General features: G+C 44.1%; 1 protein-coding gene across 1 annotated transcript in view; it reads right to left on the reverse strand.

Annotated features, from left to right (window-relative positions):
* The window catches only part of smg6 (SMG6 nonsense mediated mRNA decay factor), a 340,627-nt gene that overhangs the window by 327,954 nt on the left and 801 nt on the right, over positions 1-11,872 (reverse strand). Inside the window, 6 exon segments of the mRNA XM_048612318.1 lie at positions 1,516-1,594; positions 5,898-6,004; positions 6,856-6,966; positions 7,533-7,722; positions 9,898-10,909; positions 10,912-11,787. Coding sequence (XP_048468275.1) covers positions 1,516-1,594; positions 5,898-6,004; positions 6,856-6,966; positions 7,533-7,722; positions 9,898-10,909; positions 10,912-11,787 — 2,375 coding nt within the window.

Genomic DNA, 11,872 nt, shown 5'->3' on the forward strand with positions numbered 1-11,872 from the left:
ATGGATTACACAGTCCAACTTTTAAGGGCTCTTGTCGTACATTGGTAATATCTCCAAGGCAGAAAGCCGATGTTCCAGCTCCACTTGCTCCAAAGGTGTGTCATAAGACCGCTGTACAAGTTGATTAAAAATGTAGAGTAGACCTCTTATGTAGTCTACATCAGTCTCCTCAGTTGAAATCCAAAGGGGACATTTACAATAGTAACCATGTTTGCTCAGCTGTGAATGCCTCCCTGGTCAAGCAGCATGACAACCACTGTCCACTCGCCACAAGGCAGCCAACACTCAATCAGCAAGTTCAGGAGAGGAAGAGAGCAATTGCACAGCCACTGCCTTTCAAAGGAAATTCAAACATTTCTCCAATATAAATCACTGACAGTGAACTCAACATACACCTTTCAAAACAGTTGCCATTCAAAACCAGAAGAGCAGCTTTCAATGAAATTGATCAATCAAACACCATTACATTGCAATGGAACCACAACGCCACCTACTGATCACTGCTGTATAAACATCATGTCAAGAGAGTTAGGTACCCAATTCACAGGTCCTCCACAACAGTGATGCCAGAGGAAGGACAGGTCAGCGATAGACTACAAATTGTGAAAATATTGCGAGAAACCAAGTTGCTAGCAAAGACCACAACGCAGAAAGTTGCAAGCTCAAACCTCATTCATACAGTTAGGCACAAAATTCAAACTGGAGTTGGAGTGCAATACTCAAGAGTGCTGCATTCTATTCATAAGATCCATAAGATATAGGAACAGAAGTAGGCCAGCTGGCCCCTCAAGCCTGCTCCGCCATTCAATAGGATCATGGTTCATCTGACATTCCTCACACCCACTTTCCTGATCTTTCCCCATAACCCTTGATTCCCCTACTGATCAAGAATCTATCTATACAAAAAAACTGTATTTCAATAGCACCCTACATCATCATCAGAAATCTCAAAGTACTTTGTTGTCAATGAAGTGTAATCACTGTTGTAATGGAAGAATCACACGCATGCACAGCAAACTCCTAGACACAGGAATGTGACACAGATCAGATAGTTTGTTTGTGATGTTGACTGAGGAATAATTCACCTGTACTTCAAAATAATATACACCCACCAGATTAATTCTGATCCAGGAAACCTCTCACCCAACAGTGTTGCACTCCCTGAGCGATGAGACCTCACACCAAAGACCAAACTGGCTACTTGAATGCATGATAAAGACCCAACAGCATTATCTAAAGACAAGGCAGTTCTTCTGATGCCCTAACCAATATTCACCTCTCCATCAAAACCAATTAACTGATCATTATTGATCATATCAACGCATTGCACTTCCCTACTTAATGGCATTCTCTTTCACTGTATAGGAGACATCTTGAGACACATGAATTATGTTAACAATTAGGAGATATGATTCAATAAACGGATGAACAACTCAAGTCACAAAGTGTGCAATCTGGGCTGCTGAGAAAAGCTTCAATTCTGGAGAGTCTTGAAGTACAAACTGAGGATCTCACCGTATAGATGGCTAGAATAGCAAGCTGATTGTAAGGGCGTCCATTTTTTGGTGCAATCTGCTGCGCTTTCAAATACCAACTGTGGAGAAGAGAAAGTAGACATTAAATAAAGATCAGTGTAAACAATCCCCTCTATTCCAACATGCTGATCAGATAGTTTTTGCCGCTTCAAATATGTAGATTTGAAGAGCTTTCACACAGCTGTAAAGGAATGGAAGAGTTCTCTCTAACCACAAAAGGCCACTGCAATTAATTTTGCCAGACTTAGTTAAATTAATAGCAGATAGAAAGCAAAGTGAAGGAATAAATGCCTCATTCTCAGGATGGCAGGCTGTAACCAGTGGGGTACTGCAACTTTCAATGATTCAAACCACATCTGTTCACAATCTACATGAATAATTTGGATGTGGGGTCCCATTGTCACATTTCTCAATTTGTTAAGGACACCAAACTGGGAAGTAACATTAATGCGAGTAAGATGCAAACAAGCTTCAAAAGGACTCGGACAAATGAAGCAAATGGAGTAGATCACGGCCGGTGGAACATAATGTGAAATTATTTACTTTGGTATAAAAAGCAGAAAGACAGGCTATTTCTTTATTGGTGAGAGATTGAGAAGTGCAAGGGTCCAAAGGGACCTGGATGTCCTTGTCCATGCATCGCTAAAGTGAGCCTGCAGGTGCAGCAATCAGTAAGGGATGGAGCGATTGGAATAGAGGAGGAAAGATGTCTTGTTGCAATTGTATAGAGCCTTGGTCAGACATTGCCTTGAGTATTATGTACAGTTTTGGTTTGCTTGCCAAATTGGGAATGCAGTGAAGGTTACCAAATTGAAACCTGGGATAATGGGATAGCTTTATTAGAGACAGAGTACAATGGGTTTGTATTCTCTACAGTTTCAAAGAACAAGAGGTTATCTCGTTGGAAAGTACAAAATACATACAGGATGTGAGGCAGGGTGAATGTTAATGGAATGTTTCCACTGGTTGGAAAATCTAAAAGCAGGGGGTATAATTTCAGAACACAGGCCATTTCAGACTGAAATAAGGAGGAACTTCTTCACTCAGAGTGATGAAATCTTTGGAATTTTCTACTAGAGGGCTGCAGAAGACCAATAATTAAAAGCATGGCCAATATGGAAACTGATAGGTTTCTGGAGACTGTTGACATCAAGGAGTCTTGAGATAACAGAGGAAAGCATGTTATGGTTGACGATAAGCTCCAACCTAACTGAATGGTAGATTAGGCTCAGTGGTCTGAATGGTCCACTCTTATTTCTTTGTTCTCTTCCCACCCACTTTGCTTTGCCATAATTTATCCATTGCCCTCCCTGCTGACAGAACTGCCTCATTAGTAAGCCTGTTGCGTCTATTCAAGAAACAAAGTGCAGTCACCACTCTGGCAGGTTTGTGTCAATGTCAATCAGCCTCTAAGGGCTGAGTACTGATGAGCTGAAGAGTTTTGTAAATGCCAGCCTGATTTTCCACCAGCCATCCTTCCCTGTGAGGAAACATTCTCAGCTGGCTTTGCCACTCCTGACAGATCGGGTGTCCAACATTAGCTACCAATTTAGTTCCTCTTTCTGGCATCGACTAGAGCAACATGCTTAGTGTCATATCATTATTTCGAGTAACAGTAGTGCAGAGGTTTCTAGAGGCTGATCATCATTACCTGAGACCTTTGCCTATCTTTTGGTTAAAACCCAAAGATCTGGCTTTCTTTCCGCTTAAGAGATTTCTGGTTCACTGTCGTTGGCCTTCTCCACATTTACTAGCATTACCTATTTGATGGTACCATTGAAACTACAAAGTCATATTACATACATACACAGATGATAACTAGCATCAACTCTTCACTGTGTCACTCAAGCCCTCCATCTCCTGTTGTCCAACCGTCTATCTGACAGTCAGGTCTGAGACAGGCCGCATTTACACCAGTGTTCAAGTTGTTTAAATGGGGCTATAGCTAGGACTTTAATCTAAATTCTAATCAGGCAGAAGTGGTGATGGCAGCGCGTCGATGGGGAGGATTCACATGAAGGGAGCTTTGGAAAGTTTAAAAGAAAGGACAAGGAAACAGTGCAATATGAGTAATGGTAAGGTGACATGAGGGAACCAAGTGTATAAACAGAAGAGTGCACTAGCAAACATGGTCAGTAGCTTCAAATTAACAGAAATGGAGGGGGTTTTGGGTTAAAGGAGATTTCAACATCTAAAGATAAAAGTTAAGGCAATGGAAAACTATATCAATGTGGCTAAAGACAAGGTGAGTGAGACAAGAAGGGTTAGGTAGGCAGGCCCTGGGTTGCAAACAGGTTCCATCCTTGAGTCCATTCACAGGACAATATAAAGTGGTTTCTAAGTACAGGAAACATTCACGTATTAGATCTTTAAATTGCCCCTGTATGAGACTGCATTCTTAAGTTGGATGTTCTTAAGTTGGGCACTACTTGAAGATTCACGATAATTTCCTCCAGCAATAGGCGGTGGAACCAAGTAAAACTAAAGCTATCGCATACAGTCAGAGAGATCTACAGCACATTAAAAGGCCCTTTGACCCATCACATCTGTGGTCAGAAACAACCACCTAACTTCAGGTCTAATTTTGTGAAATAAGGCAGGTTAGTTAGTAATCTCATAACAAAAGATCCACTCAGATATTGTGATCATAATACAACTGAATTCCATATTAAGTCTAAAAGTGACTTATTCCAAACATTTTTTAAAAAATCTTAAAATTTAACCAGAGCCAATTGGGTCTTTATGAATTGGACAAGGTTCAATGGCTAATTGATAGAGGTGGTGATGAATAAACAACAGGAAACTTTGAAAGAAACAATTCAAAATTGCTATTGTCACGATGCCAATGGGCAGTGCCATTGTCTTGAACTGGATCAACTGAAATTTCAAGCTTGAGATAAACATTTCAAGCAGTATGGATCAAAGGCAGGCTGAAACAGACATGAAATACAAGTCATTCCATGATCCAGCTAAAGGATTAACTAGACTCAAGGAGTAGAATGGCCTACATCTGCTTCTATGTCATCAGATTTTACTTAAATAAAGCAAAACATTCCAAATATTAATACAATGGAACTTACTCCACAAGCTCAAAAAGTTTGGGTGAGATTTCTGAAATCAATCAGAAATTGTCTGAATCAAGAAAACAAAGTGAAGCTGCATTGGAATGGAAGGGTCTGACAACAGTGACTTGCACCACTTAGCTATAGTGGATTGTAAGGGCACAGAAGCAGCACTCTAAAATTAAAGTCATGCTATTCAGACTGATTAAAAACCGAAATAACTATGGGATGCTGTAAATCAGAAACAAAAACAGATATTTCTGGAAAAGCTCAGAGAAATCAAAGTTAACTTTTTGGGTTGAGTGAACTCCGGTTGAAGAAGAGTCACTTGACCCAAAACATTAACTCTGATTTCTCTCCACAGATGCTGCCAGACCTGCTGAGCTTTTCCAGCAATTTCTGTTTTTGTTTCTATTCAGACTGATGACTGGGAGCAAACCATCACACAAAAATGAGCAGAAATTTGGAGCCTACAGAATGTTGTTGAGCCTGAGATTCAAATGAAAATGTCAAAACTGTAATGGACCTATTTTTCTTGGAAGGCCATTAAGGGTTACAGGAGCAAGGCAGGGTGATGAAATTAGTGTTGGTATAGGCACAGCTGGAACCTTTGGGCCCATATACTGCAAGCTCAAGTCCCACTCCATAGACTTGAGCACAAAAATCGACAGCGACCCCGACCTTCTACAGCGATACAGCACGACTGCTGTATTAACAGAAGCAACATTTTTCCAACAAGTGAGGCCATGACCCTGTCTCCCCTCTCATTACATCCCATGGCATTATCTTGAAAAAAAGCAGGGAAGTTCTCCCCAGTGTCCTAGCCAATTATCGTTGAATTATAAAGACTGGAAGTTTGCTGTGCGTGCACTGACAGCTACTTCTCTAAGACAATAAACTGAAGATGAAGTACTTTGGGACAGTATTCTCTTACTGCAATGAACCTCTAGGCTGGCTGTAAGCATCACTTATCAATTTAAAGAATCACAGTCACTATTTCAAAATAGATACAGAAACAAAGTTTGCCGATGCTGAAGCCTGACTACCTGCAAGCATTAAGTAAATGGAAAAAAAATGGGGCATTGGATGAAGGTTAAACTAATCACCATCTTCCTGAAGCCTAAGGTGTAAAGCAGCACCAGCCACATTTAGGGCAAACCTATACTTTTCCTACTGCTGATACCTGGTAAAGACAGACAAGAGACCAGCAGCCAGAAGAAAATTAAAACATCAATAAAAGAATGAGAGACACAGTTTAGTTCCACATCCATCTCTTATTAAGCAGACAGTAATACAGCACCTGCGAGCCTTCCCATAGTTTGTGGTATCATTGGCTTGTTCCCTGTAGCGGGAAATGTCTCCCTGACAGATCATACATCGTTGGGCACTGATCAGTGCATATTTCACCTGAAATTTAACAAGAACAGCCAAAAGGACCATTACCATATCAATACATGATCTGTAGAAAACAGTACAGTGGTTGCAGTCAGAGCGTGTATCAAAACAGTTGTGGAACAAAAACAGAAATTGCTGGAGAAATCAGGTCTGGCAGTATCTGCAGAGAAAGAACAGAGTTCATGATTTTAGACCAGTGACTCTTCTTCTGTTCTGAAGGGTCACCTTGACTCTGTTTTCTCTCCACGATGCTGCCAGACCTGCTGAATTTCTCCTGCAATCTCTGCTTTGTTTCATTTTAAGGCAATTGTGGAATTGTACAGAACACAGCATTGCATGGGTAATGGGTTTCCAAAATACACTGAAGCAATTAACACCCAAGGGGACCATACAAATGATCATCAACTCAAATATTAACAGTAAGTGACTATCCACAGACATTGCTTGAGCTGAGTCTTTCCAGCATTTCATTTTAAGTACACTTAAGTGAGCAAGTATCCATCAGGATAAGACAGGAGGCTCGAACTGGGTAGGATGACCTTTGGAGGGTCAATGTGGACTTGACGGGCCGTGCGACCTACTTCTGCAGTGTAGGGATTCTATGATTCTATATGGAGTCACGCCTGATACCAAGGCATGGGATTTATCAATGGTATCAATTTGAACGCATAGCTCCCACTGCTTCAAGCACCTTTTAAATAAAACAACTTCACCTCATCACTTATTCCAGTTGAAAAGAAACTTCTCTTTAGAAAGGATATTGGTCTCCAATACAGAATTAGATACCCTGCCACCAATTTTCAATGGTAAGTAAAATGTGAATGGAGTTGTACTCAGACTTCAATCTGCTCGCCTGTACTTACCACTTTGCGAAGCGGCTTGCTGCGTATGGCCATCCCATCCATGTAGTCGTCCAGTTTAAACTGGTATGTAATCTGCAGCTTGTGCAGGAGGTTGTCAAAGAAGTTGGTCCCCTAAAAACAGACGCAAACCTGGATTACACCAGTCTGACCATAATCCTCACTGCCATCAGTTATCAACTGTACCAAGGGGTTCTCCACTGGGTGAAATAATAGCCATGGGATTCCAAACACAAATGAAACTCCCTCCTTTCTCTGAGATCCAGACAGGCAGGGGGTTTGGGCACAGAACTACCCTTCCCCAGAGGCTGAAACTCCGGAGTTATGCAGGTAAGAGTATGCAGGCAGGGAGGTAATGGGTGACTGTCAGACCAGAAAGACCAGTAGGTAGTGCAAGAGACCTCACATTCTTCAAACTGGTGGTCAACGTGTTGGTCTCTCTGGGGAGAGCACTCTGAAACAAGTATGTGATACCATGGGTTAGTTGGCTACAGGAGGAGGGTGGTAGCACAGGCTGGCGTGGAGCTTGGAAATGATAAAAGGATGAAAGGGAACAAGAGAGAATCACAACGACACAGGGTTGGAGGAGGGTGGGGGAGTGAGCCGCTTGTCGATTGGAAAGAGAACGAAATAGAAATTGTAAAATCAATAACCTCAGCCTATCAAAAACCTCGTCTTACCTCATCCAATAAACTCAAAAGCTTTCCTCTGATTTCATCTCCATTCTCTGAAGGTTCTTTCAGCATCTGACGGAACTTCTCAATCACCTGATAAAAGGCATTCTTCCACATCGTCTGTTCAACATTTTGGGTGTCCGAATATTCGATGTCAGTCAGGATACATCGCTCATACAGCATTAGAATCTCTGCCCTATATCAGAGAGAGACAGAGGGAAAAGTGACTTCAATTGTGCAATTGATATAATTTATTCGATACAAAACCACCCACCACAGCACAATTTTTATACACCAGCCACCTGGTCCCAGCCCTGGAGAGACTCCCCCTTCCCTATCGCAATCCCACAGAGACCTCCCCTCCTCTGTCTCAGGTCCCCCCGGGGACTCCCCCATTCCCTGTCTCCCCCACCACCACCACCGCACCCCCCAAATCCCGCCGGGACTCTCCCCTTCCCTGTCCCGGCAACCCGGGGAATCCCCGCTTCCCTTCCCAATCCCAGAGACCTCCTCTTTCCTATGCCAGCCCCACAGAGATGCCTTTCTCCCAAATCCAGCCTCAAAGAACAATCCTAGGCTTGTGGACCACCCCTGCACCCAATCCCAGCTGCAGACACCCTACCACCCCAATCCTAGTACATGTCCTAGTTAACACCTTGCCATTTTCAGCATGGGTCTCATTTTTTCCCATTCTATTGCCCACTACCAACAGCTTAAACACAATTCCAACATTTACCACACCATTCCCCACAATTTTCAGCACAACCAAACTTCCTCTCCTCAAATTCTAACTCTCGCCATGTCCCAGTCCTCTTATCAGCCCTTCTGCTCACCAACCACACTGACTCCTGGTCCAGTAATGGCCTGATTTCACAATTCTCATCCTTGCTTCCAAATAACTTCATAGCCTTGCCCTCCTAATCTCAAACCCTCTTCAGCTCCACAGCCCTCCATCTTCACCTCTATCTCTGCCTTAAAGACACTCCTTAAACTCAACGTCCTTGACCAAGCTGTCGGTTACCTGGCCCAACATCTCCTTTCACTCAGAATCCAGTTTAGTCTGACACCATTCTTGCAAAGGGCTTTGGGTGTTTTACCATATCAAAGGCACAGTATAAATGTATAAACACTCTGTTGTATATGGAAATAGGTAAACATCAAGGATACTTAAGCATCAGCTCTGGAAGAGGACTGGAACAAGACTGCTGTGGATTTTCCCAAAGCCACTAACAGTTTCTACTGATCTCAGGCAGATATTCAAATAGAATTTCACCATTCCATACAGTAAAATTAAAACAAAGCAGCAGTTCAGGCTGAACAGCTGCTCTCTGGACAAAATGGGCCAATACCTAAAATGGAAATACACACACTTAAAGGGACAGTAAATTCCTGGGATGTTAGTGACTGGAAACTCTGATATCAATAATGACAAAGTAGCGACAAGACCAAGCCAGAGGAGAGGGAAGGAACGTCACTGAGGGCTTTAAAAAGACAAGAAACTTGGATTGCAGCTTACCACCACCTTCTCCAGGGTAATAAGGGATAGTGGCATAGCCAGCACTGCTGACATTCTATGAACAAATAATAAAAACTTCTGGATTTTGGTTTCTCACATGAGGCAGGGGCAAGAGGATAACCCAGGGAATGGACAGCTAGGGCAAAATAACTGGGACAGAAATGGTTGTGGGAAGTCTGGATAGAGTGGGGGTAAAACTCCACCTTCGGTCCTGATGTCTGCAAGTTTAATGAAACAAGTTACAGAAAGGTGGGTGAGGGAAGGTGTCCTCACCTGAGCTGGGCCATTCTCTACAGTCCGTCTTTAATGATGCTGTCCCTGGACAACAAGTTGCTCAGCTGGAGCTCCCTGACACAAAGACCCCACAGCCCTCCCAAAACACAGCAACCTAATTCTGAAACTATCCCACCTAATGGTGACCCTGTGTGCAAAGAAGCTCTGACCACAATGTTAAATTTGCCTTTCCCTATTCATCCTGCTTGCGCCACTATCAAAAGGTTAACATGAATCAAGGCTTAAATTAAACTGATCTCACTGGACTGGGATTAGATTAAAAGATGCCCATATGTAAGATGGAAAATTAATTTTTGTTTGTAGCAAACTACTGGATTAAGATTTCCACTATTTGGTGGTGTCTGACTCATTCCAGGGATCCTGTGGTAAAGTGAAGAAGAGAGGGGTAGTTTGATGAAATGGCCTTACGTTCAGCTTGTACACAGCGACCTGGGAAGTACAGCAGCAGGATGGTTCACTGGCACCTTGGGTATGATGCCCATAATGACATGCAAGAGAGCGCATGACAGAGAGAGAGACAGACAGACAGAGAGACAGATGGGTGAGGAAAGGTGTCCTCACCTGAGCTGGGCCATTCTCTCCAGTCCATCTTTACTGATGCTGTCCCTGGACAACAAGTTGCTAAGCTGGAGCTCCTGATTGTCTGCCATCCGCAGGAGCTTGCCAAGTTCCTGCTGCTGTAAGGTCCGGACTTGCTGCTCCACGTCTTCTGGGTTCAGCTGCCCAGCCTGATAGGGAGTGAGAAACTGAGAAGCTGGGTAGCTCGGGTAATATGTTGCAGGATAGATATTGTTATTGCCACTTATCTGGTACGGCATTGTATAAGGACCATAGGGATACTGAGGGCCCGGCACCGCAGCTCTGGAGTAACCGTACGGATTATCCGAGTTCTGGAATTTGTAGTATGCTGCGGGAGTTGGGTGTGTGTAGGATGAGTAGGTTTCTCCCTGGGATGATGAACTGCATTCATCATCAGTGTCCAGGAAATGGAGCTGAGCACTCTGGCTCTTCAGGGCAGGTTTCTGATCAGGGTTGTTGGGATCCCACAGTCTCCGCGATGTCCCACCACGACCTCGGCTCCGAGAGCTCCGCCCAAACAGAAGCCTCGGCCCCACCTGCGGAGAATCTGGAGAGCCCGGTGCTGTTGATGACAGATCAGTGTTAGCAGGTAGGACTAAGATCCCCCGACCCTTTCCTCTCGGTTCCTCAGTTTTCTCCCTTTTCTCAGAGTTCTCACTTGGCCTGCTGCCTGACGGGTTCGGTTTGGCCTCTGGCCTTCCTGCTTTGCCTCTCCCTTTGCTCTTTTCCTCTGAGTTTTTCTTCGGTGTTATGATGGCCCTGTTGCTTGTTTCATTGTCAATCCTAATTTTGAGTGCAGTTTTACTCTCCCTATTCCAGCAGTCTGAGCCCTCGGTGTTCCTGCCGAGCATCCGTTCTTTCTCCAAACCTTTCAGCTTTTCAGGGCTCTTTACTGACATCTGATTCCTGTTCTCATCAGCGCAGTCATCTTCTAAAGAATCAGTGCTTGAGATTGAAATCTGTTTGCAAGGTCGCAACTTTTCTTTCCTCTCAGAAGCGGCCTCCTTTCCTTCATTGCCACTTTTTTCCTTTCTCCATCAGCAGCTCCATGCTGGGACAAAGGCCCATCAAAGCTGTTGTTGCTCCCTGCAGAGCTGGTACTGCACGTGCGGTTACGCCCCCTGCGCTTGTCAGACCTGGAGTAGCGTTTCGACGGCCCTCCAGGTTTCTCTGGTCTGGCCTGGGATCGAAAAACTCGACTGTCTTCAGCTTCTGCTGCAAAGTTATTCCCCTGAGCTACAACTTCCTTCCTTCCCCCTCTCTTCCCCTTTTCTCTTTTGCCAATGTTCACCTCAATAGTTGGCTCAATCTTCTCTTTGTCTCCCCAACTGTTTTTACTTTCACCAGTCTCCGTGTTCTCCTCAGAGACATTCTTACCGTCATCCACCAGCCTCAACTCTTCTACTTTCTTTACCAGCTCTTCACTGCACGGCCTGTTAGTTGACTGTTTACCCAGCACCTGCACACGTCGGCCCGGCTGGTAGATCTGACGATCTGGTTTTTTGACCCTCTTCAATTGCTTCCCAACAGCATTAGAGTTAGTACTCCTCTCAATCTGCTCCTCAGTCCACTTTGAATCGTCCTCCTCATGTCTATTTAACTGTCCGTTCCTGTTGGCACTTCCCTGGTTACTTGCACCATTGCTGTGACCCTCAGCAGTCAAGGAGCAGCTCCTCTTTGGCATAGACTGGCACTGAACTTCCTTATTCCCACCAGAATCTTTGCCATTGGTCTCCTCCTTTACAGAGGTTTCCAGCTGTGATGTTTTCTGTCTGTTGTTTCTCAGCCTGGAAACACCGGGCTGGTAAAACTGAATATCAGGTCGTCTGTTGTCCCTTCGGGATCTCGGCTCCTTGCTTTCCTTGGGAAGGTCTAGAATGGAAGCAGAGTGAGCAGTTAGACACTACCACACAGCTATGGGGTAGGGAGAGAGAGAGAGAGAGAGAGAGAGAGAGAG

This window comes from Rhincodon typus, chromosome 26 (assembly GCF_021869965.1).
Source record: "Rhincodon typus isolate 14 chromosome 26, sRhiTyp1.1, whole genome shotgun sequence".
Taxonomy (NCBI): Eukaryota; Metazoa; Chordata; class Chondrichthyes; order Orectolobiformes; family Rhincodontidae; genus Rhincodon; species Rhincodon typus.